The 26,653-nt window shown below is 47.8% G+C and overlaps 3 protein-coding genes across 3 annotated transcripts in view; 2 read left to right on the plus strand and 1 right to left on the minus strand.

Annotated features, from left to right (window-relative positions):
- The first annotated feature begins 1,339 nt into the window (after positions 1–1,339).
- LOC132448451 (ATP synthase subunit beta, mitochondrial-like) lies at positions 1,340–6,883 on the plus strand. The gene is made up of 10 exons (XM_060039776.1): positions 1,340–1,500; positions 2,077–2,250; positions 2,366–2,540; positions 3,112–3,233; positions 3,585–3,769; positions 4,190–4,348; positions 4,462–4,584; positions 5,486–5,698; positions 6,253–6,454; positions 6,680–6,883. The coding sequence occupies exons 1-10, from the start codon at positions 1,395–1,397 to the stop codon at positions 6,778–6,780; spliced, it is 1,560 nt and encodes a 519-aa protein (XP_059895759.1). The 5' UTR covers positions 1,340–1,394; the 3' UTR covers positions 6,781–6,883.
- Positions 6,884–7,043: 160 nt separating this feature from the next.
- zgc:172182 (coiled-coil domain-containing protein 89) lies at positions 7,044–8,993 on the minus strand. The gene is made up of 5 exons (XM_060039777.1): positions 8,416–8,993; positions 8,186–8,316; positions 7,973–8,109; positions 7,391–7,467; positions 7,044–7,263 (listed from the first exon to the last, which is right to left on the minus strand). The coding sequence occupies exons 1-5, from the start codon at positions 8,991–8,993 to the stop codon at positions 7,080–7,082; spliced, it is 1,107 nt and encodes a 368-aa protein (XP_059895760.1). The 3' UTR covers positions 7,044–7,079.
- A 1,020-nt stretch (positions 8,994–10,013) lies between these two features.
- The window catches only part of lrp2a (low density lipoprotein receptor-related protein 2a), a 68,053-nt gene continuing 51,413 nt past the window's right edge, over positions 10,014–26,653 (plus strand). The window contains 12 exon segments of the mRNA XM_060039467.1: positions 10,014–10,174; positions 17,285–17,392; positions 17,771–17,893; positions 18,315–18,431; positions 19,923–20,033; positions 20,173–20,286; positions 20,734–20,850; positions 21,802–21,945; positions 22,477–22,596; positions 23,212–23,340; positions 24,420–24,589; positions 26,198–26,421. Of these exon segments, the coding sequence (XP_059895450.1) occupies positions 10,105–10,174; positions 17,285–17,392; positions 17,771–17,893; positions 18,315–18,431; positions 19,923–20,033; positions 20,173–20,286; positions 20,734–20,850; positions 21,802–21,945; positions 22,477–22,596; positions 23,212–23,340; positions 24,420–24,589; positions 26,198–26,421 (1,547 nt within the window). The 5' untranslated portion in view covers positions 10,014–10,104.

Here is a 26,653-nt window from a genome sequence, read left to right on the forward strand (position 1 = left end):
ACGAACATATGACGTTACTCTTCAGCAGCTCATTGGGGTACCGGAGGTGACGGCAAATCTAGTCCGTTGGCTAATTGTTTTAAAGCTTTGTATACTGTGATGAAGTAGCCGTTCTTCACAGCTGCGTTTCACAGCTTTCGTTTCCAAGACATTGCAAGAGGCATCAATAAGTTGCGAGCCACTGACAAGCACGCCCAACAATTCTTGTCAAGACATTTGACCGGAGAGTTGTATTGTGTCCAACCAATGCGTGCATTTTTATTAATGCATAAATAGTCAACCTGTTTCTCATGAACAGGAATTTGGTCAAAGGCTGTTGCTCTACAAACCAATTAAAAGGAAAGTAAGTCAATAAGTAGGTGTTCTGCAAAAAAATAAGTGATGCAGTCAAAGGTCCACAAGGTGTTGACCTCTGACCTCTGACCCTGCTGGCGGTGCTGGTGCAGGCCGTGGCCGGTCCTGAGGAGACCGGTTTGGGTTCGGGGGGGGGGGGGGGGGGGGGGAACCTCTGGGCTAACAGCCACTTAGAGGAGAGACTCTCTGACACAAAGGAATGTTGCAATGAGTGATGGCTGAGCAAGACCACACAATGATGACCTTTAATGCTGTCTCCGGATCACATTAAAGGTAGGGTAGGCAACTTGGAGGAACCAGACAGAGTGAGCTACTTTATGAAGCCTCCCTCTGAAGCCACTCCCCCAAAACACAGGACCAGCTAGCTAGCTTCAAGATAGGTCGGCCTGACCTGTGGAAGACTCTGTTCATGCAATGAATGAACGGGCACGAGTGTGCGCAGGTGGCCAGGAAGATAGGTCGACATGCAGGCAGGCCATCCCATAATTTCATTCAGGCCGAATGAAATGATTGGACGGCTTATTCCAGGCCTGCGGCAGCCAAAGAAAGCAGATTTCTAACATTTTTGTCAGAGCATTTGATTTATTGATAGCTGTCAGGATGAATACAGAATTTCAACAAATGTGAACAAAACTGCATCTCAAACAAATCCTATACTTTTGAAATATTGGCCTTGTTGAATGTTCCATGGCAAATAATAAAAGTAAATATGTTAGTTCATGTGGCAAATAATAAAACATATGCAAATATAAATACTTGCATATATGGATAATATCTAGACTTAAACAACCGATAACCTACAGTGATTTACTGAGCTTGCCTCCTTATAATGGCCTTGTTTCCTTTTCCCCGTTGCTGAGGTTGGCCATGACAAGGTCAAAAGAATGGGTATTTTGGTGGCATAAATGTATATGGGCATCTTCCGCCCTCTAGCGGCAAAGGGAATGAGAGCACAATAAGCTGCGCATGCGCCGTCCCAGCACTGCACAGTACAACACAGCAGACAGTCGTTCCATTCAAGACCTTCAGCCATCTTAAACATGTTGGGTGCTGTGGGACGCTGCTGCACAGGGGCCCTTCGGGCTTTCAACCCCCAGGTCAACACCCTCAAACACCTCACGGGCAGAAATGCTACCCTTTATTCACGTAAGTAATCGAAATTTATGTTTGGGGGTTGTCAGAGTTAACGAAGACCGATTCCGGGGACTTGACATTGGCAGCTGCGGCGGTTGCACGCCGGGCCGCAGGCCTCGACAACCTTCACCGTCTCATTCATCTGCGACTACGGGCGTATTTTGTATAAGGAATCCGTGTTTAAATGTGGATGAAACTCCATTGCTATTCCTTCGTTTTGCATTAACTGGTTCCTGCGTTGACGATTTATTTCTGACGTCCTACTCGGTGACCTCAGTAACTTTAGCTGTTAGCTACGCAGCTAAGAGCGACTTGTCAATAGTCTGCACGCAAATGGTTCAACCACGCGTCAAGGTCTGCTCTGTTTGAGCCTTCAGTGACACCCGTCTCTTTATATATAACACTATATTTTAAAACGGAATGACGTTATTTGACCAATACGTTTTATGTATCCAGATTCGGGTCCCCGATTTGGATATGATTTTATGTTAATGATTTATAATCCGATTCAACCCTGAGACCCGACGCCGCGACTTCCCTTTATTTTTTAGCAGAATAATCTCATCCTCCGGCGCTTGTCCTTCACAGAGAGGAGCTATGTTGCCCCTGCTGCCGAGGCCATCATCGCCAACGGCCGCATCGTTGCCGTCATCGGCGCTGTGGTGGACGTCCAGTTCGACGAAGGCCTGCCCCCCATCCTGAACGCCCTGGAGGTGGCCGGCCGAGAGAGCAGGCTGGTCCTGGAGGTGGCTCAGCATCTTGGTGCGTTGTTTGTTTTGGATTTAGTCAGTTCAAGGTTACCCCTAAACGGTTAACGGTTAACTCCTAGGCTTTAAAAACGGTTCCAGTGAATGACATGGGGTTCTCGTTTTCAAAGGGGAGAACACCGTCCGCACCATCGCCATGGACGGTACCGAGGGTCTGGTCCGTGGGCAGCGGGTCCTGGACACCGGTGCTCCCATCAGGATCCCCGTGGGCCCCGAGACCCTTGGCCGGATCATGAATGTCATCGGAGAGCCCATCGATGAGAGGGGTCCGATCAGCACCAAGCAGTGAGTACATTTACACTGAGCTCGTTTAGCCAAAGTGACTTGCATTAAGTACATTTGTCAGAAGAAAGAGAATCAATATATCGCTGTCGGTACAGTAAGGATGTCATAGTGCCAAGCACTAACAATAACTGGGTTTACACATGTCACTGTATAACAAAGACAGCTAGGATACGGTTCTACACTATGCCAAGTACTGTCTTTAAGTGCTAGGCAGTACCACATGGAACTTAGCCACTTTTTAATTTTAACCTAACACTAATCATTTATAATTCATATCGTTTATACATTCTGTTTGTTGTTTGTCTTGTCTTGTCCTTGCTTTAGCATTTAGTTTAGCATTTACCTTGGCGTCTATTTTTGTTTGCATTAGTACTTGTATTTTTATCCTGTGTTTCTACACTGCTGATGGGCTGTTGCAACAAACACATTTCTCCTACGAGGGATTATTAATAAAGTTGTAAATAATCTGATCATACAATACTAGAGGATTCTCACCCAGCCCGGTGTATAATGGATAGTACTGCACTCTGTTTTAATTAGCGTGGTACTAACGAGTGTCTTTGCCCTGCAGGACCGCCCCTATCCACGCTGAGGCCCCAGAGTTCACAGACATGAGCGTGGAGCAGGAGATCCTGGTCACCGGCATCAAGGTCGTGGATCTGCTGGCTCCCTACGCCAAGGGGGGCAAGATCGGTCAGTTGATGTGATACTGGGGCCTTGAGGCATACTCGATCCTGATTGGTTGATAACGTCACATGGATGTGCAACCGGACACCTTTTGCCTTTTCTAACGGTTCTGAGTCAATCCGCTACAGATCCAATTTGAACAACTACAGTCCAATGCAACCATCCGCCTGATGGCTCCTTGACAACACAATTTTTTTTCTTTGGGGATGGTCATGCGGCAAAGTTGAGGTTGCTGGCCAGTTGAGGTTGCCCCCCCCCCCCCCCCCCCTCTCCTTGTTGTCACTTGGTTTATTCCATACCAATTGGTTGTTTAATCCCTAATGTCCACGTCTCATCCGTGTTCGTTTGTCTCCTCAGGTCTGTTTGGCGGTGCCGGAGTGGGTAAGACCGTGTTGATCATGGAGCTGATCAACAACGTGGCCAAGGCCCACGGTGGTTACTCGGTGTTCGCCGGCGTGGGAGAGCGTACCCGTGAGGGTAACGACTTGTACCACGAGATGATTGAGTCTGGAGTCATCAACCTCAAGGACGACACCTCCAAGGTGAGACCCTTCGTAGGACTGTGCAATTAATCACATTTTAATCGCCATTTTGATTTTCTTGGTCAAACGAGCTCCAAACTTAATTAATCGATTAGAAACTTTTTTTATTTTATAGAAGTGGCAGTACAGCTGGATGCATAATTTTTTTCTATTTGAACATTCTGTGTATTGTTTTACACAGAATGGGGGACATTTCGAAGTTCTCAGCTACAAAGGGTTGTTGAGAAATGCTGAATAAATGCATCATGTATAATCCCGATGATGATCGGATTTCAATGTTTACCAAAATAATCATGATTATGACATGTTCCATAATCGAGCAGCCCTAGCCCTTCATCATTCCCCTCGGGTAGGCCTTGTGGGCTCTCGTTAATGTGAACGCCAGACGGTAACTCACAAGGCGCGTTCCGGTGTTTCCAGGTGGCGCTGGTGTACGGTCAGATGAACGAGCCCCCAGGCGCCCGCGCCCGCGTGGCCCTCACCGGTCTGTCCGTTGCAGAGTACTTCCGTGACCAAGAGGGTCAGGACGTGCTCCTCTTCATCGACAACATCTTCAGGTTCACCCAGGCGGGGTCAGAGGTCAGCGTCAACTCGCACCGAGCATCCTACCTACTCGATCGGTTCATTTGACGTGGAAGACTTAAGGTTTCGCCAACTGTGACACTGAGCTCCGATGTCTCTCTGTACTTCAGGTGTCCGCCCTTCTGGGTCGTATCCCCTCCGCTGTGGGCTACCAGCCAACCCTGGCCACAGACATGGGAACCATGCAGGAGAGAATCACCACCACCAAGAAGGGCTCCATCACCTCTGTCCAGGTAAACGTCCCGGCATGACGGACACCTCGGAGCAGCTGTAGTCATTCCTACACGGATTGAACCATCACTTTTCTACTGGGATTTGAATCATGTAGAAACTGCAAATGGCAGTGCTTATTGGCAATTATGAGATCATTTAAAAAAACATTCAGGTTTTCTCGGCTTGCTTAGCAGCTTCGATTCTGTTGGTTAATTCTTGACATCATTCAAAAGGGTAAACTATTCAGAATGAGTTATAGCTAAGGGCTAGCTTATCGAGCCGTAATCGGAAAAGTACCGTAATTTTCGGACTATAAGCCGCGCCTTTTTTCCCATTTTGCGATTCTGCGGCTCGGTGCGGCTAATCTTTGAATTTGATAGCTAACGGCCACTAGGGGGCCTCCTAAATCTATGGATTTTTAAGCGGCGGGCTCCAGTGTGGCATATATGTAAACATCATTCAATTTAGCTTCTGCGGCTTATACTCCGGTGCGCCTTTATAGTGCGGAAAATACGGTACATGGTGTTGCTTGAAGTTCAAGTTCGTTTATTTATTTACTCAAAAACCATAGGTTTGTACCAAAGTGATGAACATGTACATTGTAGAAAATAAGAGATGACCAGATATCTATTTTACATAACCCCTCAACTCTTCTACATCGGTACATATTATTATTATATTTTTATTCTAATTAATTCATGCCCAGTATTCAATTTCGTTTACAGCTATTCAATTTTAATATTATTCTAATAACTCCATATCCAGTTTGTGTTTCTCTTACACTATTTATTTTATATTGCATAGTTGTAGGAGCCTGAGACTTAAAGAATTTCTTTGCCAGTGTCTGCTGCTGTAATGGTTGTGCATAGGGCAACAAACCGTCTTGAATCTTTAACTAACGTATCCTGTGATGTCCTCCAGGCCATCTATGTCCCCGCTGACGACTTGACAGATCCCGCCCCCGCCACCACCTTCGCTCACTTGGACGCCACCACCGTGCTGTCCCGTGCCATCGCTGAGCTGGGTATCTACCCCGCCGTGGACCCCCTGGATTCCACCTCCCGTATCATGGACCCCAACATCGTCGGAGCAGAGCATTACGACGTCGCTCGTGGAGTGCAGAAGATCCTCCAGGTTTGTCCCCAAGTCTATTCTACCTAGTCCCTAAATCTATACCACCTAGTCTACCTAGTCCCTAAATGGAGTCTACCTAGTCCCTAAATCTGTACCATCTACTCTACCTAGTCCCTAAATCTAGTCTACCTAGTCCCTAAATCTATACCACCTAGTCCCTAAATGGAGTCTACCTAGTCCCTAAATGGAGTCTACCTAGTCCCTAAATGGAGTCTACCTAGTCCCTAAATGGAGTCTACCTAGTCCCTAAATGGAGTCTACCTATAGTCCCTAAATGGAGTCTAACTAGTCCCTAAATGGAGTCTACCTATTCTACCTGGCCCCTAAATCTAGTTTACCTAGTCCCTAATTCTATATTGCCTAGTACCTACATATATTCTACCTTGTCGTTAAACCTGATTTGATCCCTGCAGCCTGCCGCTATTTACCCCTTGCTGACATGAATCTGTGTTAACTGCAAGTGGCTCTAGATAAGGCGTCCGCTAAATGACCTGGCGTTGGATACTGTTCCACCTGGGCCTTATGTAACCTCCCCGACCGTCTCTCCCATTCAGGATTACAAGTCTCTGCAGGACATCATCGCCATCCTGGGAATGGATGAGTTGTCTGAGGAGGACAAGTTGACGGTAGCCCGCGCCCGTAAGATCCAGCGTTTCCTGTCCCAGCCATTCCAGGTCGCAGAGGTCTTCACCGGCCACGCGGGCAAGCTGGTGCCCCTGAAGGAGACGATCAAAGGCTTCCAGGCCATTCTCGATGGTGAGATGCACTGAGATCACCACTGAGCTTTAGTTTAGTGTGTGTGTGTGTGTGTGTGTGTGTGTGTGTGTGTGATCTCCAGTCAGTAACGGCAACCAATCTCCCAAAAAAAATATTTTGTAAATCATGTTCTATTACATTGTGATGTTGGTTTGAATTAGATCAATCGTTCAGCCCTGTATGGATGGAAGTCATTTTTGGGAGATGTGTTCCTTTGTTCCCCAGGCGAGTACGACGCTCTCCCCGAGCAGGCGTTCTACATGGTGGGCGCCATCGAGGAGGTGATCGAGAAGGCAGCGAGATTGGAAAAGGAGCACGGCTCCTAAAGCGCTCGCTCCTGTTTGTACAGTTCTCTATGATGTGTCTGCAGCATCTTGTCCTCAAGAAAATGTTAAAGTTGTCGAAGGAATAAAGAAACGATATATTGTATCTTTGGTCTTTTTTAATTTTTATTTTTCCCATATTTAAATGTTTAGTTGCAACGAACAACGATTTTCGTTATTGTTGATCAGTCGCGTCATTGCTGAAGCATCGTTGTTCAACCAAACGTGTTGCGAAGCTGTGCATTTAGCTCTTTTTCCCGGGTGAGTAGGTAGGCGCTGTGGTCTTTGTAGGCTTCAAAGTTCTATGGAATAATCACACACATGCTTTCAAGGCTATACAATATATTTCCTTGATAAAACAGTAAAGTTGTTCTGTTGTAACCAACCTCTCTGGCCTTCTCGTTTTTCTTCACTGCCTCATCGAAAGCACGTTGGAGATTCATAACCTTCACGTTAATGTTGACCGCTTCTGCTTCCTGCTTGAACCTGAAGCAGAGGTGCACACAAACAATTGGTTTCTCAATTAGAATTTCGATAAGGTTTTGCTACAAACTCCATTAAGATTTGTTGGTTATCAAAGACCAATCCTGCGGCACAAGTGTCAATCGAATACCTGTTCTCTGCTCTGGTCTTCACCTTTTCCACTTCTTCCAACTTAATCTCCAACTGCTGAATTTTCTCTTGCTTTTCCTGCAATATGAAGCTTCATTAAGTGAGGCGCTGCAGCACTTTTCACTTTTCTGCCCTTATAAGATTTTTCAACAGGTAAAAAGGACTGGGTGTTCTATAATCAGTATAACCCGCATGAATTAAATCAGGTTATTTTTAGGCAAAAGCAATCCTTAATTTAAAAATAGATAATTTCTTCATTCAGGCTAACATTAAATAACACAAGTACAGGATATTACTTACGAAACGCCTACATTTGAAACAATACTGTATATATCTCCTAAACGTCATACCTGCGCTAAAACACTTAATTCCCAAATAATTGTGATTAATCTGGGAGGTATCTTTGTTCTTACCGTGGACATTAAGTCATGTGTATTTTCCCGTTATAACGGTTTGATCCAGATTAAAGCAGCTGTATGAAAATATAAACTGGACGCTACAGCAGGCGGTGCGCGCTCCCGCACACGGGCCACGGCAAACAGTTTTCGGTACGAGACCGCACGTTGAATATATTTCATCCTACCTGTAAGACTTTTCCTCTTTCGACCGACAGATTTATGAAGATGTCTTTTTCTGCACAGAGGCTGTTTATCGTCTGCTTCATTTCGGTCTCCGTCAAAGCACGTCCATCTGCTGCCTCTTGTAGCTGGTGCTTCAGATCTGACCAAACAGGATGCAACTTAAAAAATAATACATTATATAATAATGACCAATGGATATTGAAGTCCATACCCACCTTTACACATATCCTCTGCTGATTTAAGACTGTCCTGGGTGTCATGAAGTCTTTTTAACTGTGCTGCTTCCTGCCATTGTGTAAGGTATTTCTGTTTTAACATCTTTGCCTTCCATTCAGCTTCTTGGTCCCTTGAAATGTTGAAAAGAATGGTGTTGTTTAAGTGTCCTGCAAATGCTACACACGGAACCACGTATTATAGAACGTGTTTTAAGAAGGGCTGTAATCACCTCAAGTACTTTTCCATATCTTCGTGTTTCTCTTCATTCAGGTGAATATCTTGTCGCAGTTTACCTATTAGAGTCTCTTGATCTAGTAATTTCTGTGAAAAGAGCGCCTCATTCTCTGACCTTAAAAGTTTGTTTTCCTCTAAAAGCTGGAAGTTGTGTCTTTTATAGTCATCTTTGAACACAACAATCCCTTGATGGTTCACGGCCAGGTCGTTAAACCTCTTCTCCAACAGCCTTACCCTCGCCCTCTCCGAGTCCAGCTCTTTCTGAGCGGCTGCCCCTCGAGCCTCCAGCTCCTCGTTGACCTTCTGCAGCGCCTGGCAGCGGAGACGCGCCTGGTCGGACCTCTGCTTTAACACCCCAATCAGCCCGGACTGCTCCTCCACCCGGGCCTGCAGCGGCCCCAGCCTGGTCTGGTCCTTCACCCGGGACCGCAGCGGCCCCATATCGGTCTGCCCATCTACCAGGGACCGCAGCGTCACCACTTCGGTCTGGTCCTTCTCCCGGGCCCACAGCGGCCCCAACTCGGTCTGGTCCTCCGGCGAAGTTCTCCCCAAACACTTGTGCATATCATCCATGTCCTGTGTAAGCAATCAATGGTAAAACAAAATGTAAGGTAAGATATTTTTTCCAGGGTATCGATGCAATGCAATCTAACATTGCTGCTATTTAATGAGGCAAGATAGGAAAAATCAAACACAATTCATTATTTATTCAGACACATTTTCCCACTTTCTGAGAAAAACTGAAAGAAAACGGTGTTTAATTTCTCAGCAATATTGTAAACAAACTAGTAAAAAAAACTAAAATGTTTGTTGTAGGCCTACACAGTAGTAGCCTACCTCGGTTGTGCTCCTGATCATCTGTATGAGATCTTTCGGGTTTCTGTGCGGGGAGACCATACTCAAAGTACCGCAGTGAAGACCACGAGAAGATCTCAGACTTCAAGGTCGCATTCGGATACAAGAAAGTTTCAGTTGCTGCTGAATTGCAGCGTTGCCCATGGCAACCGGACCCCGTACGGTCACGTCCGCTGTGTGACCTGTAGGTGTCGTCGGTCCGTATGGAGGTGGGTGCTGGACGCCGGAGCTCCACACGGTCGCGCTGTCGTGCTTCTCATCGGGCGAGTTCACCACGCGGTCCTCCATCGTGTCTACTTCGACAACAAGTAGGCTAATTATAACGAGGAGGACTTTTTACACGCACTTTACTTTGGAAAGCTTGCAATACATACACGTTGTGGACTTTTTCTTTTTGAAGTTTTTAGTTTAAATTCATTATATTAATAGTTTAATAATATTTCTTTGACTCAATATTCTAATTCTAATTGTCTTCCATGTCTTTAGTGCATAGTTTAGGCCTGTTATTACGAAATATGAACCTAGACAATCAGTGATGACGAGTCAGCCGAATTAAAGCACGAATTATCAACAACTCAGGGAGGAACAGAGTCACGCGCAGCCGGGGCTATAGCATTATGCAGATTCCTGGGCCTAAGTACGGGATTTATCCCGAGGGCCAGGATGGGGGTGGGTGGGGATGTGGAGGCCGTCTTGGACTTTGTCCACGCCCCTTTTCATCAACTCCTAGCCGGACAAGAAAGCGAGAGGAAGGCACCCGCATCCCAGTCCCTAGAGCTCTTCCATCTGCTCGGCTTCAGGCGGAGCTGGAAGGCACAGCCGGGACACAATGTGGAGAACACTACTCATACAACTCTCTATCGGCCTGCTGTTTTGTGTATCTAAGTGCCATTCCCAAGGTGAGTTCATTTCATTAATTTATTGTTGTTTGATGGTGTGTTTAGGTGGTGCAGTAACAGGTGGATTTTACACTTCTGTTTGGCTTCATCCAGTGACTCGCATTCCACTTGCTGCTCATCACTTGTTGCTCAAAGCCAAATTGAAAAAACACCGGCTGATTCCCAGGGAGACCTTCAATATAACTAAACTTCATATTAATTTTCATTAATTTGATGTTTCTTAGCCTTCCGCGGGATTCATTAAGGAATTCCAATTCGATTTATGTTTAATAGTAATTATGTATTTTCTTATATCTAAATGACACGTCAATTAGATCTGAGTCACAGAAGACTTATTAGTTAGTAAACAAAAAACAATATTGATGAGGGATCAAAGTGTCTTAGCGAAGTGTGTGTGTGTGTGTGTGCGTGTGTGTGTGTGTGTGTGTGTGTGTGTGTGTGTGTGTGTGTGTGTGTGTGTGTGTGTGTGTGTGTGTGTGTCTGCGCGCGCGCGCGTGTTTGTGTGTATGCGTGCGCCTGCGTGCATGTGTGTGTTTGTGTGTGTGTAAAAGGTTAGCGCGAGGCAGATTGGAAGTTCTCTCGGAGAACTTTTGCCTGAGCTTTACTGTTGCTAGGTAACAGAAGAGAGCATGTGACTAACTGAGCACTGAAAGCTCTGCTGCTGGTACAAACCTCGTTCAGAGGAATGCTCTTATCAGGGTGCAAATCCCCCGCGGTGATGAGCCCTACATTATTATTCATCGAGAGAGATTTTATTTACACTTTATAGGAGAGACATGGGAACTGGTGTTATTTTTGTCAGCCGTTTGTCAAGTCTGCTACAGTTGTAGCCTGCCTCGTTCCTGTGTCTCCAAATGTAATCTGCTTTCTTTTTGCTCAACCCTTTAGTATGTAAGCTCCTTACCCTGAATCAAGCAACTAATTACACTGCAGCTGCCGTGGAAAGCACCGGTTTCTACCTAAGCAACAGCTCTGACCTGACGGGAAAGAATAGGCTATATATCTGTTGACAGAACCAACCCACTTGCAACTTTTTTAACCGGTGTATTTTAGCAGACTCAAGTATCTATCAAAACAATCAAAACTAAAAAAGAAAACATCTGAAAAAGTTAATTTTTTTTAGTACTTTGTGTTTTATTTAACCTAATAGGCTACCCTACACACACAGTGTGGTGTTAACGCCGTTCATTTTTTTATCGCGCGATTAACGCATTTATTTTAGTGTCAGCAGTGTCCTGGCTGCTATGTTCAAGGCAGTATGTTTGTATGTTCATCGTTTAATTGCACTATAGGCTGAGTCCTAGTTTACCTTTGCACTTTGTAATTTTTTTTTGTATCGTCCTGTTTTGATCAGTATATGCCAATGTTGTTATCAATAAAAAAACATTTGCAAATGGCAAGCCGATGCACTTCTCCATGTTGATAAGAGCATTAAATTGAGAAAAAATGATGGGACAAAGAAATCAAGGGATATTTAGCATAGAAGAAAATGTGCGATTAATCGCGATTAATTGTGAGTTAGCTATGGCATTGATGCGATTAATCGCGATTAAATATTTTAATCGCTTGTCAGCACTATTATTAACAGGTTACTATAATGACCAATTATCGGGCAAAAATCAAAGTGCAGATGCCCTGATCCAAACCCATTATTCAGAAGTGCTGCCGTGACAGAATACTGCGGGTGTAGTTAATAAACAGTGTTGGCAGCACGGGGAACACGGTTTTGGGGAGTGTGGCCCTGTCTGCTTATTTAGCACCTAATCAGCCGATTAACCACCGGTTGGTCATTGATTAATAAGATGTTGATGCCAAGACTTGGAGGAGAGAATTTCACCTCTGCTGTTAATGCGACCGGTGCTTCTGTGCATCCTCTGAACGAGCACAGTCTTCTGTTTAACAGAAGTTCTTGCCCCTTCTCAATGAGCAGTTTTTCCTCACGATGGCTGTGTGTGGCCAACTGCCATTCTTTAAAGTTGACCGGTGAGTTCAAAGTAAGCTAGAAGATGAAGAAGTGTCTTTTAAATGTTGTGGAGTGAAACGCTTTACGACAACTCAACACTCAGAAGTACTGGATAAATAACACACACAGTAGGCCTACTCTTATAAATATAAGCCTACTTGAGGAATCGTGAACAACCAACTCATGGTAATATGCTTTCGGCCTAGCTTATCTTATATATCTTTTTCAGAGAATTACAATCAACAGCAAACTTTAAGTCGTGAACAATAACATACTGTAATATATGTTGTTACACTTAAAATCAAGTGAAAAATCGAATCAAGTAACCCAAAAAATGTAATTTAGTAGTTAGTTATTGTCTGTGTTTATTCACCAAATATTGGAAGAATTTTTTTTTTACTTTCAAGACATATTTTCCCCATGTGATTGGACTTCAGGCTGTAGATTGAACATTGTGTGAGGAATCACTCACCTTTTGTCCACTATTTGGGTCAGAGCTTTCTTAACTTCAACACTGAGGATGTCACATGGCGTGCCTGCATCGGCAAGAAAATAACTAAACATGGCAGCGTGCGCCCTGACTGGACTAATATCATAGGAAGAGCCCACCTAGAGAAAAGACCATGCTGATCACTGACCCCAGACATGCTTGGTTCGTCCCATGACCCTTCTTGATATATTTCTGCTGTTCTGTGTGCTTCTGCCCCATAATTATTACGCGGAGAATCTGCAACTCTCCTGAAAGTAAATACTTAGTCAACACAGTCTTACGCCGGAAACATTGAATTGAACCCAGAAAAACACTGACATAGAAGTTATTCATTTTATTAATATATGACACATGAACTGCATGTTGACAACATGTTGACAACTTACACTGTGCATTATTACGAAATAAACAAATCGTCCTTTTCTTTCGTTAAATCTTGTTGTCCTCCATTAGGAACACGGTGCCAACATGGGACTGCGCCACCTCCCACATGCTAAGGGAAAGGCCTTTCCGCTATAGGACCCTAAAGCCTGCATTAGAAAGGAGGGGAGCACAAGTGAGCACACTTGGCAGAAAAAAAACAACTCTGCGCCGATCCTTTTCTCTTTTTTTTTCCCAGCGGCTCTCCGGGTCTAGGTTCCAGTCTCAGTGACACAGGGGATGGAGCGCTGCCACTGTGTGCAGTGTGCACTGTTTTAGTATCCACGGAAACATTAGGCTGCTGAATGGCCTCCTTAATTGCCGTAGGCGAGCTCCATTCATTCAGCAGACCTGTATAGTTGTTAAAACATTTATCAAAATTTTACTGATGAGTGCTCTTTACAAGAATACATGTCTCCATAGACCCCCCCACTCACCGTCCCGCCGTTCCTCCCCCTTTAACTCGCTTGTGCCTCTGCCAAAATAACCCCCATTCGGTTTTGTTTGTCTCCCTCCCGTGTGCTGCGGTAAGAGCCAAAGTCAGTTGTTTGGCAATTGACTGCGTTCCGTCGCGTCGATTTCCATATGAAACGGCCAGCAGCACTCCGCTCCGACGGCGCAGACAGCCTCGGCGCTCCCCGCTGCCAGCGGCCGCTCTCTGGACCGCTCAGTCAAAGCGAATGCGACGGGCAGCACCAAAACAAGGCGGTTAATTAATGACAGCCAGAGCACGTTCCCCAAGGGCCCCCAAGGGGCCCCCCGAGGGCCTTCTGTGTGTGGGGCGACGAGGAACAGAGCTGTTCTGGGGCCGTCCGTCCGCAGAGTTTTCCTCTTTTTTTTTGGCGTAGTACACCAATGTTTGCGGAGGCTTATGCCCTCCTCAGACTGGAAGTAGCCTACTGTATCCTCTTACTGCATACGTTCTATCTGGCTTTTATTTCCTAAGGGACCGGGGGGAAACTTCTAGTTATGAGGTAACAACCCAGCTGGCAGCTCCTTTGTGGCATTGTAGTTTCCCCCGCGGGGTGCTGAGCGGTGAGAAGCTTCTTTCTAATGAAAATTCCTCGGGTGCTCCTCTTTGTTAGTCGGTAATAGGGTGTCCTTATCTCGCCCGGATAGCGTGGGCTTCTGTCCTGCTGTGGGTTTAAGTTGGCTAATTAGAAAGGACGCGGGCAAGAAAACAGGCAAAGGGAAAAAAACGGCAAAACAACAATAACAACACAAAGACAGCAGCGACAAAAGGCACCAGTGCTAAGACGTCTTAATCTTAATGGCAGGCTTGTGTTTTTAAAGGCCTAAGTCCACTAATACTAACTACCTTTTCTGGTATGGATTGAGAGCGAGTCAAATCTGGCCTTTGTCCCGAGGTGGGACAGGCATTTACACAAAGTCACAGAATGGATAAAGTGTTTCAAGCGCCGACGGAACACAAGGTGGTTCTGTTGAAGGTTCCCCCTCCGTGTGGCTGTCACCACGGCTGGCACGACTCTGTGGTCTCTGGTTAAGGGTGGTATTTGCTTCTGAGTTCTTCAGTTTCATGTGGTCACCCTGTGTGAATTCTGAATTAATAACCGTTTGTTCGTATGAATTTAATCTGTTCATTAGACTAGTTAAAGCACGTTTAAAAAAGAAGAGGGCAGACAATATCGCAATTTTCACAATCTTCTTGCTACGTTGTGAATCTATTAAATTTCATCCTAGCAATGTGGGCTATTTTGTTTGTCACTGTATAGTCTTTCTTCTTGCCAGTTCTGAATGAAATTTGTTGAAATAAAATGTCAATGTAAATCTAAATTAATCAATTAATTCTTGTTTTAATTAAAAGTTTGGATGCTCAGATTACACAAAGATAACTTTTAATAGGAAGAATTCCGCTTGCTGAACCGTCCTTATTGCTGCTTGTGAACACCCCGTCCCTTTCCTGTAGACCCCATGTGTCCCCCATCTGTCCCCTGGGTTAGACCCAATGTCTTCCCCAAGGGTCCACACTGCTCCACCGTTCCTTCACTGTAGACCCCATGTGTCCCCAGAGTGTCCCCAGAGTGTCCCCACTGCTCAACCATGCCTTAGCCGTGTCCCCCAAGGGCCAACACTGTGTCCCCCCAAGTGTCCACACTGCTCCAGCCTTCCTTCGCTGTGTCCCCCATGTGTCCCATGAGTGGGTCCCTGTGTGTCCCCCGTTGGTCCTCACGACCACGCTACAGATGAGGCTAAAACCCTTCGGTGGATCGCCTTGAAAACAAAGGCTCCCTTTGAGCTGACAGGGAGCAATTTAATCATTAGTAAGCCGAGCAGGAGAAAAGGTTTGCCTCCCAGATAGCTGCCGAACGAGTTAAATCCGATGCCCAGTTTGGCAGCGGCGGTGTGGAGAGAGGTGCTGTTCTGCTTTGGCTAATTCAGCTGATGCACGGCCTCGAGTGTGAACCTGGCTGCCAGGCTTTTAGCGCAGCGGCGTAGGCACTGACCCTGACGTGGTCGTAAGCCATCTCGGACATGACATTACATAGAGCAAATGATTCACTTCTGACTCGGCCCGCTCACTTCTCACTAACACGTCATTCATCAAGAGCTAAGATTACCCCAGGGATCTGTTCCTAGGTCTGTGGTCTTTGCTCTCTTTATTCTTTAGTCTTTAGTCATTTCGTTATCAGGAGTTGTCTTTTATGCATCGATCAGCCATGACCTTATGTTAAACAAGGGTTTGAATACTGTATTTGAATACTGTATACCTTATTTCTACTACACTATATTTATAATGTGAAATTGGATAAAAATGTCTTAATTTTTAGTTTTTAAATGGAAATGCTGAAATACCGGTTATTTTATCCAACTTCAAAAATAAATAAATATATTTGAATATAAAGTTAGAATACGGAGTGTGAATACGGTACCACTGTATTGTCTTTGCGGATTCGCCTGCTTAAAATCAGGAGACCACTGAGTTGATGTGTTTGCTGTGTTTGATAGTAAGCTGTTTATTTTCCCTGTGGAGAAAGCTTAAGTGTGTGAGTGTGTGTGTGCACGTCTGTGTGTGTGTGTGTGTGTGTGAGTGTGGGGGGGGGGGTTAATGGATAAGACAAGGAAGAGATAGACCACCGACCCCTAGCATGCCTGCACCACCAACCACCATCACCTTGCATCTCCCCTCTGTGAAGTATTTGGGTTGAAAGGGCTGCGGTACCACCCAGTACCACGATTTATTTCAATTACTTTTCTGACCAGGACCAGCGTGTGCTATGAATCAGTCTGTCAGAGAGAGACCGTCAGATTTTGCACATTCCAAGTCGGACAGGTCTGACGGAGCACTCTGTCACTGAACTATGCCTCCCTCTCCGCACCCGCCCACCACCTCACCCCCGGTCGATCTCCAGCCTCCACCACCACCACCACCACCACCACCACCACCACCACCACCACCACAGCCGCCGCCCCAATCACCTCCACCATAACCACCAACACCAACATCCAAACCAACTCCACCACCACCACCCCAACTGCCCCTATCCCCTCCAGCACCACCAACACCACCTCTCTCACCACCAGCACCTCCATCTCCACCACCACCCAAATAACCTCTTTGACCACCACCACCACCACCACCACCACCACCTTCACCTCCACCACCACCACCACCACCACCACCAACACCACCCCCACCCCCTTCCCGACCACCACCACCACCACCACCACCACCACCCCTCCTCGTAGAAGTTCAGGAAAGCCAGAAGGGGGGGTTCCTTATCTGAACGTGTGCCGCTCCAGTGTGAACATCAAAGCCGCCCTGGGATGGAGGGGGGGATGTGAGTGCAGGGGAGTGGGTTGTGTAACTGTCAGAGGGGGGGCCGGCTGGCACGCGCGTCTCCGCGGCGCGTCGATGCTGTGAGCAGCACGCCTCATCAAGGCGACCCGTGTGCGTCAGAGCAACCGCGAGAACCTCTTGGGGCAAGACGTCATCAAAACACTGCTGTTTGTCGATTGCACTACTCATGCTGTGGTTGTTGTTGTCGGCACTGCTGACGTAGATGTGTCAATAACAGGTGGACCCCATCCACGCACTTTAAACATTGACTCCCGTTTCTTTTTTAGATCCCGGTGTGTCTAGGCTTCTGTTTTTAAGTTGGTTTTAAAAATGGATTTCAAAGTTAGCACAGCTCAAAGTGTGTGGCCGGGGGGTGAGACCTGAACGCTGTCCTGTCGCCGGTCGTTCTGATTGCGGTGTGTTGTTGTGGTCGTGCAGGATGCGAGCTGGGCCAGTACCGCTGCGGGACGGGGCGCTGCATCCCGGGCGACTGGCACTGCGACGGGACGTCGGACTGCGTGGACGACTCGGACGAGCAGGACTGCCGTGAGTCTTCCGGTCGAACGCACAAATGCACTGGGATGCGTTGATTCAGTCCTTCACGTTCATTCCCACCATTTATAAATGATTGCATTGCATGTGATTCATAATATTTTATTAAAATATAATACTAGGAAAAAAATAAACAATATATAAAATATGCCTAATGTAGAGACGGATTTGTAACAAAAATTAAAAGTAAAAAAAATGTTGAATAGCACAAAACAGTTCTCCCCCTGCTTTGGTGAACATGGGATTGAATATCGGACACGACCATCTGGGAAAGGACATTACTCCTGAGCCGGGGGCAAACGTGCGACCCGCTGAATGACCTTGCGACCCGCTGAATGACCTTGCGACCCGCTGCGGCCTCTGCTCCCACAGCTCAGGTGACCTGCGCCCAGAGCCACTTCAAGTGTCTGAGCGACGGCGAGTGCGTCCCGGACGTGTGGGTGTGTGACGACGAGGAGGACTGCGAGGACGGCTCGGACGAGCGACAGCACTGCCGTGAGTGTGCCCCCCCCCCCCCCCGCGCGGGGCAGTTAACGTGCTGTAGATGTTGTAACCGTTGACGATTGACTTGTGGTGATGCGTGAGCAGGAAGTGGTAGCAGTAAGAGGTTGGTGGGAGCAGTAAGGCACACACTATCCACCTCAGAGACTTTCATAATGCATGAACTCCCTCATTTCTGTGTAAGAAATGGAATTATATTCAACAGCCCCTAAAAACTCAACATCCACCATCAAGTTTTGCTTCAAGAGGGGCGGGGGGGGCAAAGGTTCTGGGTTCGATTCCCTAGCTTCAGCAGCTTACCGAGAGGGCCAGTCCCGGCCTCCTGCTCCATAACAAGGCGTCTCTGAACTCAGCATAAGTCGCGAGTGCTCAACGGTAAACAGCAGGTCCCGTGTGGCTCTCTCTCCGTCTCCAGCCGAGCGGACGTGCACCAGCGGACAGTTTAGGTGCGGCAACGGAGCGTGTGTCCCCAATGAATACCGCTGCGACTTGCTGCCGGACTGCTCGGACGGATCGGACGAAAGAGGATGCCGTGAGTTCTCCTCCTTTGCTTTTCGCTTTCTCTCTCTTGCTCTCTCCCCCTCTCTCTCTCTATCTCTCTCGCTCCCCCTCTCGCTCTTTCTCTCTCTCGCTCCGTCTGTCTCACTCTCTCTTCTCACTCCCTTTCTCTCTTTCGGTTGCTCTTGCTCTCTCTCCCCCTCCCTTTCTCTCCCTCCCTCTCTCTCTCTTACCCCCCTCCCCTTTCCCTCCCAATCACTCTCTTTCTCTCTCTCCTCTCTCTCTCTCTTGCTTCCTCTCTCTCTCCCCCCTCTATGTCTCTCTCGCTCCCCCTCTCTCTCCTCTGGCATTTTAATCAATTTGTTAAGATTAAGAGGCTCGCTGACTGACAGAACGGGCCACAATATACTTCTTGTTGTCAGAGGTTGATTGCAGATTCCTTTGTGGATTAGTCCAGCTGAGGTTCAGCTGCTATTTGGTTATTGTGCGGACATGGTGGCTGCACAACTGAGTACACTACGGTAATCTCACAATTTCATAAAGAATGCTGTGGCTGTTACTGGTGTTAATGGTAAACGTCCCTTATCCTTCGCATTAGCTTGGCACATGTTCTGGGATGTTACCACTAAGAATGACCCTTTGTGCCGTTCTTTGCCGGGTCTTAGCTATGATATTGCACAGTTTCCTGTTCTAAACTAATGACCCACAGCTCACAGAAATGCCAGTCATGTAGAAATGTATGAAATATTCGGTTACCCACTGTTTCACGTGAAGGAGCAGACCCTGAACGCTAATGCTCCTATTAGCGAGGTGGGTGTAGTTTGAACCGGCCAACGGCCAGGTTGATCTAATGGTTATGGGGTGATGGTCACCCAGCCAGAAGGTAATGGTTTCAATCTCCATAGTCTACTCTACAATCTATCTCAGGAATATGAGAAGAAATAATAATATCTCTATATATCTCTATATATCTCTATATATTTCTCTCTCTCTCTCTCTCTCTCTCTCTCTCTCTCTCTCTCTCTCTCTCTCTCTCTCTCTCTCTCTCTCTCTATATATATATATATATATATATATATATATATAGTGTAAGTTAGGCTGAATTATTGCTTGATCCTAACGCAACACAACTTCCTATAAACTGTGCGCGCCATTCAACAGTCCCCGGTCTCCCACTTCCTGTGAAGTATATACCAGTTAGTATTCCCCAGAATGACAAGAATAACAACATCACAAGAAGAACAGCATCAAAGACAAGGAGAATAAAAAAAATAGTTTTTTGATCGACAATTTGACAAAGTAATATCTGTAACATGTTACGAAACAACGTGTAACGGAAACAGATATCCCTCCATCAGAAGTCTGATGGAGCGCTGAACCCCTGTATCTGATAGTCCTGCCCTCTCTCTCTAACCAACAGCGAATATTTAAAGCACCGCATTTGAGAACCAAGTGGATCGAGGTCACTGTATGTTGAGTCAGCGTCTGCTAACACTGAGTCCCCGCTCACTGCTCTGTGTTCCAGACTACCCCCAGTGCACGGAGCTGAGGTGCGCTAACGGAGCGTGCTACAACCGCACCCAGCGCTGTAACCAGGTGGCCGACTGCCGGGACGGCTCTGACGAGGCCAATTGCAGTAAGAGGACACAGCGGAAACCTCTGCTACAAACACTTCCAGAAGCCCCCAAGGCCGGGTTGCTCTCGGCTACAATGTTCCCCATAGTGTGGTGCATTTTGGGGGAATGATGGTTCCCTCTGTCCTCCTGTCTTTGTAGCGCAGCACTGCAGTACCGGACAGTTTGCCTGTCGCAACGAAGAGTGCGTGCCGCAGAGATACGTCTGCGACCACGACGACGACTGTGGGGACAGGAGTGACGAGCAGAACTGCAGTATGTAACGTTTCTCTGACCCCTCGCGCTCCCCTCCATTCCTCTCCTCTGTTGTCCCCTCCGCTCCTATATCTCCTTTCCCCTATCTCCTCTTTCTTTCCCTTCTCTCCCCTTCGCTACTTTGGTCCTCTCCCCACCTCTCCGCTCCTCTCCTCTTCGCTCCACTTCCCTCCCCACCTCTCCGCTCCTCTCCTCTCCCCCTCTCCCCTCCCCCCTCTCCCTACCTCTCTTTCCCTATTCTCTCCCCCCTCCTCTCCCTTCCACTTTCCCCTCCTCTGCCTCCCCTCTTTTCCCCTCCCCTCTGCCCTCCTCTCCCCCTCCTCTCCCCCACTTTGTCCAGTTCTCTCATTCTGATCCCTGTTGATCTCTGTCTTGGATACTGTCGCTGCTGTTGCTAGAGGCACTCTAAACTCTGGAAGTCCTCTCCTTTGCCTCTCCCCTTGGCAGCGTACCCCACCTGCAGAGGAAGCTACTTCAGCTGCCCCAGCGGCCGCTGTATCCACCAGGTGTGGCTATGTGACGGGGAGGACGACTGCGAAGACAACGCAGACGAGAGAGGCTGTGGTACGACTTTGTTTCGAACCACTTCAATTGCAAACACACTCTAGGCGTTCGGTGTTCCTAGGCTTTTAAACGCAGCGGGACACAGAAACACAGGATCTGTTCCCCTCAGATTTCTTCCGGCACGGGCAGTGTTTTTACGATTTCCCGCCCAAGCTGGCAACGCTGCAGCCAGGGTTGCCAGATTGGGCAGGGAAATCGGGGCCCAATCTGGCAACACTGCCGGCAGGGTCGCCGGTTCTAAGGACGAATGCACTCGGGGCATTGTTTGCCACTTTGGGTAATACCGTCCACCACTTGTCATGAAGGACACTGTGCTAGTGAAGGAGTTAGCCCCGCATTACCAGGCTCCGGGCTAGCTCTGGGCTAGCAGGGCGCTACCTCTGCCCTCCGCCTGAGTGTGTTATTCAGACGCCCCTTTGTGGCAGAGCGCGGCCCCAGCCCTCTAGACGGGGCTTTAGAATTCCTCCACGCAGCGAGAAGAGCGTGTGTGTGTTTTTAAAAGAAGGGCCCCGGGACCCCCCAAAGCCCTCAAAGCCCCCACACACAGCCCCCCCCCCTCCCCCCCCCCCAATGTTCTGCCACCCCCCACGATGATTTAAAGGGACAGTAGTTTGTGTAGGCCGCACTCACAGCAGTGGGTTCTGCACTGCATTCCTCTGAGAGATATCACTTGTGTGTGTTAGTCTCACACACACACACACACACACACACACACACACACACACACACACACACACACACACACACACACACACACACACACACACACACACACACACACACCCATTGTTGACCACTGTTGACCAAAGTGTGTGGTATTTAAGTTTGCCCATGTTTTGTCATACTGCTCATATTTGAAATGCCATAGCGATCATGCTTGACATTTCCCAGTGATCCCACCTGATGTCTCACTCTGCTGACCCTGCTCACTCTGCCCACTCCTGTGTGCAGATAACGTGCCCCAGGAGTGCTACCCCGGGGAGTGGGCCTGTCCCTCGTCAGGCCAGTGCATCCCCACAGACCAGCTGTGTGATGGCTCCGCCCACTGCCCCTACGGAGAGGACGAGACCAACACCACCGCCGGACGCAACTGCAGTCAGTACAACTGTCTGTCTGCCTGTCTGTCTGACGGCTTATCTGTCTGTCTGTCTGTCTGTTTGTCTGGCCGCATGTCTGTCTGTCTGTCTGTCTGTCTGTCTGTTTGTCTGTCTGTCTGTTTGTCTATCTTTCTGTTTGTCTGTCTGTCTTTCTATCTGTACTGCCTGTCTGCCTGTCGCTCTGTCTGTCTGTTTGTCTGTCTGTCTGTCTGTCTGTCTGTCTGTCTGTCTGTCTGTCTGTACTGCCTTTCTGCCTGTCGCTCTGTCTTTTGTCTGTCTGTCTGTCTGTCGGCCTGTCTGTCTGCATGTCTGTCTGTATAATTGTTCAATTGTTTGAAGAAAATAGATCAGCAGATCATGGATTTCATCTTAAAATGTACATATTCCTTTGTGTGTGCGCTTGTGTGTGTCTTTCTGCCTGGGTTTGTGTGTGTGTGTGTCTTTCTGTCTGGGTTTGTGTGTGTGTGTGTGTGTGCGCTTGTGTGTGTGTCTTTCTGCCTGGGTTTGTGTGTGTGTGTGTGCGTGTCAGGTATCTGGAGGTGTGCGTCTCTCAGCTGTGAGTACCGCTGCCATGCGTCTCCTGAGGGCGGGGTCTGCTCCTGTCCGTCAGGCTACGTCGTCAATGGCAACGACAGCCGCTCCTGCGTGGGTGCGTTGGATCCTGAGTCCTCGCCACCACACACACTTCATTCAGACACTCACAGCTCCTTCTCTGTCTCATTCACACACTGCCAGAGACATCACAAACAGGGTCAAACTCTGGTTAGGATATCAAAAGTAAATTGTTTGCAGTAATGCAAATGTATGGAAGATGATTTATTAGATGATTATATATTTATTTAATAATATATGATTGAAGTATAAACCTCAGTAACAAACACAACACAAAACATGTCTAAAAATGATATTATTCTTTCTTCCTCTCTTACTTCCTCCTCTTCTTCCCTTTTTTCTTCCTCTTCCTCATCTTCTTCTACCTCCTCTTCTTCTTCCTCTTGATATCCTTCCTCTTCTCCTTTCTATTCTTCTTCCTCATCCTATTCTTCGTCGACCCCTTGTTCTTGTTGTTGTTCTCCTCCTCCTCCTCCTCCCTCTCCTCATCCTCCTCCTCCTCCTCCCTCTCCTCTTCCACCTACTCCTCTTCCTCCTCCTCCCTCTCCTCCTCTTCCTCCTCCTCCCTCTCCTCCTCTTCCTCCTCCTCTTCCTCTACCTCCTCCTCCTCTTCCTCCTCCTCCCTCTCCTCCTCCTCTTCCTCCTCCTCCAGACTTCGATGACTGCTCCATGTGGGGGGTGTGTGACCAGCTGTGTGAGGACCGCGTGGGCAGCCACCGCTGCAGCTGTCGGGCCGACTATGTCCTGGAGCAGCACCGATACTGCAGAGCCAACGTCTCCTGTGAGGCCCATAATATAAGCCCCAATATATATGTATATATATACATATATATATCAGTAGTCTTGGAAATGATTGAATGGAAATGATTGAATATATTAATTTAAATATATATATAAATATTTAAATCTTAAATCATATTTATATATGCTTGTTTGTGTATGTGTGCATGGCATGTGTAAGTTTGTGTGCGTGTGCATGATTGTGTCTGCATGTGTGTGTGTGTGCGTGTGTGTGTCTATGTGTGTATGCGTGTGTCTGCACGCGTTTGCGTCTGTGTGTGGATGCGTGTGTCTGTGTGTGTGTGCGTCTGTCTCTGTGTGTATTTGTGCATGCCACCCATCCGCAACATCCGCTCTACTTTGAGAGCCTCTGTTTCACACCCAGTGTTGTTTCAGTCCGTCTCTGGCCTTTGTGGAGCGGAGAATGAGTGTTGACCGAGAGGCAGACCTCTCTGCCTCCTAGCGTGGGCCCGGTAGTCAGGAGAGAGTCTGTCGTCAGCGACAAATACAGTACACCCCCGGCTCAGTGGTCCTAACTCAGACTTGGGCATCCTTCTGGGTTGTGCTCAGCGTCCGATCTGCTGAAGCATTGAACACAGTTGTTGGAGTAAAGTATCCGAGAACCAGGATAGTGGCTAGAGGGATCGACCCCTGGGTTAAAGGTTATGGGTTTGATGCCTACCCCCCTACCGCCTCTTTCATGACCTGTATCTGAATTAACTGCACGACACGGTGGATAAAAGTGATGAATGATCGGTTGACTTCCAAACGGAAGGCTGCTCGTTCGATCCCCGGCGCCACCTACCTGTTTGTCGTTGTGTCTCTGAGTAAGAAACCTAACTCTGACTGCTCCCGACAAAGCTGGCTTTCGTCTTGCAAGGTTGAATCCGATGTATAAATGTGAATGAATGAAGGACCAAAAGCGTCAGCTTAATGCCCTAAATGTAAATGTACACTGAATACAGAAAGGATTTTGGATACAAAATGATTCAAACTCCCATATGATAGAGAGAATGTGAAGCTCTACGTTGCGTGACTGATTTGTAACACGTGTGACGTCCCGATGTTGTCCCCGTGTAGCCGGAGTCCCGTCTCTGGTCTTCTCCGACGGCCGAGACCTGCTCATAGGAGACCTCCACGGGAACAACCTTCGCACGCTGATCCACTCCCAGAACCGAGGGGCGGCCGTGGGGGTGGACTACCACTACCTCCTGCGCCGGATCTTCTGGACCGACACCATCCAGAACAAGGTAGAAACTCGACTCACATCCCAGTTGGTCCGATTTACCTGCTTCTAGAAGCAATTCTGGAACTCTCCCTCTGCTGACTGAGCGGGGCTCAATCCTACCCAGTGGGACTTTATTAATTTTGTCAGAAGCGACTTGCTTTAAGTGATTTAGATGCCTTAAGGAGCAGGTATAGGGTCAAGGATGCTCAAGGGTGTCTGCAAGTAAACTGCAGACCTTGGGGATCGAACTCAGACACTTTTGGCTGCTCTACATACATTCACTACTGGAGTGTAGTCCATTGAACTGAGCATGAATCTACTCACTGTTCTCAGGAGGGCCAAAATTACTTTAGTTATCAATTGAAATCATCAACGCTGTGACACTTTAATGAAGAGACAGACAGAGAGTGAGCGAGAAACAGAGACAGAGTGAGAGACAGAGAGAGAAAGAGGAGAGAGAGAGAGAGAGAGAGAGAGAGATGAGAGAGAGAGAGAGAGAGAGAGAGAGAGAGAGGAGAGAGAGAGCGAGAGAGAGAGAGAGAGAGAGAGATGCGGCTCCCCTGAGACTGGGACATAATGAAGGAAGGGGGAAAGGTTCCTGGAATCCAAATTGCCTAATCTTGAACCCTTCTGATATGCTGGTACGACGCTCACATACCAGGGTGCAATTTTTGTAACCCAAGCTTGCCCTAAGTAATGGGCAGTGTTTGATTCCAGACGGCTGATTGGGTTTATATGCATTCTTTGACCGTTGGGCTTCGGTCGTCAGTCTTCACCTCGGCCTCTCGGCGGTCTGAACCACAGCCGCTGGGCCGAGACGCCAGAGACCCCGGTATCTACATATCAGCCACCTTAATGGTGGCATGTCAGCGGATTAAAAGTAGGCCAGTGGCGAAAGGGGCATGTGAATGTAACCAGCGGGGTAAACTGCCAGGCCATTTTCCCGATTCGATTTCGCTTTAACCAGGTCAGTAGAAATCCTGCTTTTAGACGCGTGGGTAGAGTTCCAAAATACGCTGAGCTGTAAGGAGCACTGGCCGGGGCCCTGCCAAGGCTTCAAGCCTGAGGTATTAGTGGCGTCTGAGAAGTGCCAGCGCATTGAGCAAACCCTTCCTATCGCCACCCTAAAGGAGCTCAGTCCAACCCAGCCGGGGCGGACCGGAGTTGCGTCGATGTTGTCAATAGCAACACATTTAACCGTTACATCCCCCGTCCGCTATTCCATTTACATTTATGGCATTTAGCAGACCGCTTTCATCCAAAGTGATTTACATTATGTACATTTGGCAGAAGAAAGAGAAACAGGTGGCTCACTGTGTGAGCGAGTACCATTAAGGCTCAGTCCTGATCACAGCGTCCCGGGTTCGAGTTCCAGCCACGCCTTTTGCTTAGGCCCAATCCAAGGGGGAGGGGTAAGGGAAGGGGTAAGGGGTAGAAATGGATTGGGCCTCAATGTCCTCCCTTCTATCTCCATATCTTCCTGTCTATCTCAATCTATAATACAGCATAAAAATACAAAAATAAATCATAAAAAAAGAAAGAAAGAGAAACGATATACCGCTGTCGGTACAGTAAGGACGCTATGGCATGAACTCGATACCCCGGCACCAAACGACGCTGTGTCTGGCAGGTGTTCTCGGTGGACCTGGACGGCTCCAACTTGGAGGTGGTCCTGAACGTGTCGGTGGACGACCCGGAGGACCTGGCGGTGGACTGGGTGAACAACAAGCTGTACGTGGTCGAGTCCAGCGTCAGCCGCATCGACGTGGCCGACTTTGACGGCCAGAACCGGCTCACGCTGATCACGGAGAACCTGGGCAAACCCCCGGGGATCGCGCTGGACCCCACCGTTGGGTAAGAGTGCCTCCCGACAGCCCCCCCAGTGTGTACAGTATCTGCTCCACGCTCCGACGGCGCCGGATAAAGGCGGTGTGTGTGTGTGTGTGTGTGATGAGCAGATTGCCCAGCTGGATTAGTGTGGAGCAAAGTGATGACCCTCATTGTAATCCAATAGTATCGTTTCGGGAGATGGGTCAGGCAGGGGGGTTAGGCAGTGCCAGATGGCTGCAGTTAAATTGCTAAGCAT

The sequence above is a fragment of the Gadus macrocephalus genome, chromosome 20 (assembly GCF_031168955.1).
Source record: "Gadus macrocephalus chromosome 20, ASM3116895v1".
Classification (NCBI taxonomy): domain Eukaryota; kingdom Metazoa; phylum Chordata; class Actinopteri; order Gadiformes; family Gadidae; genus Gadus; species Gadus macrocephalus.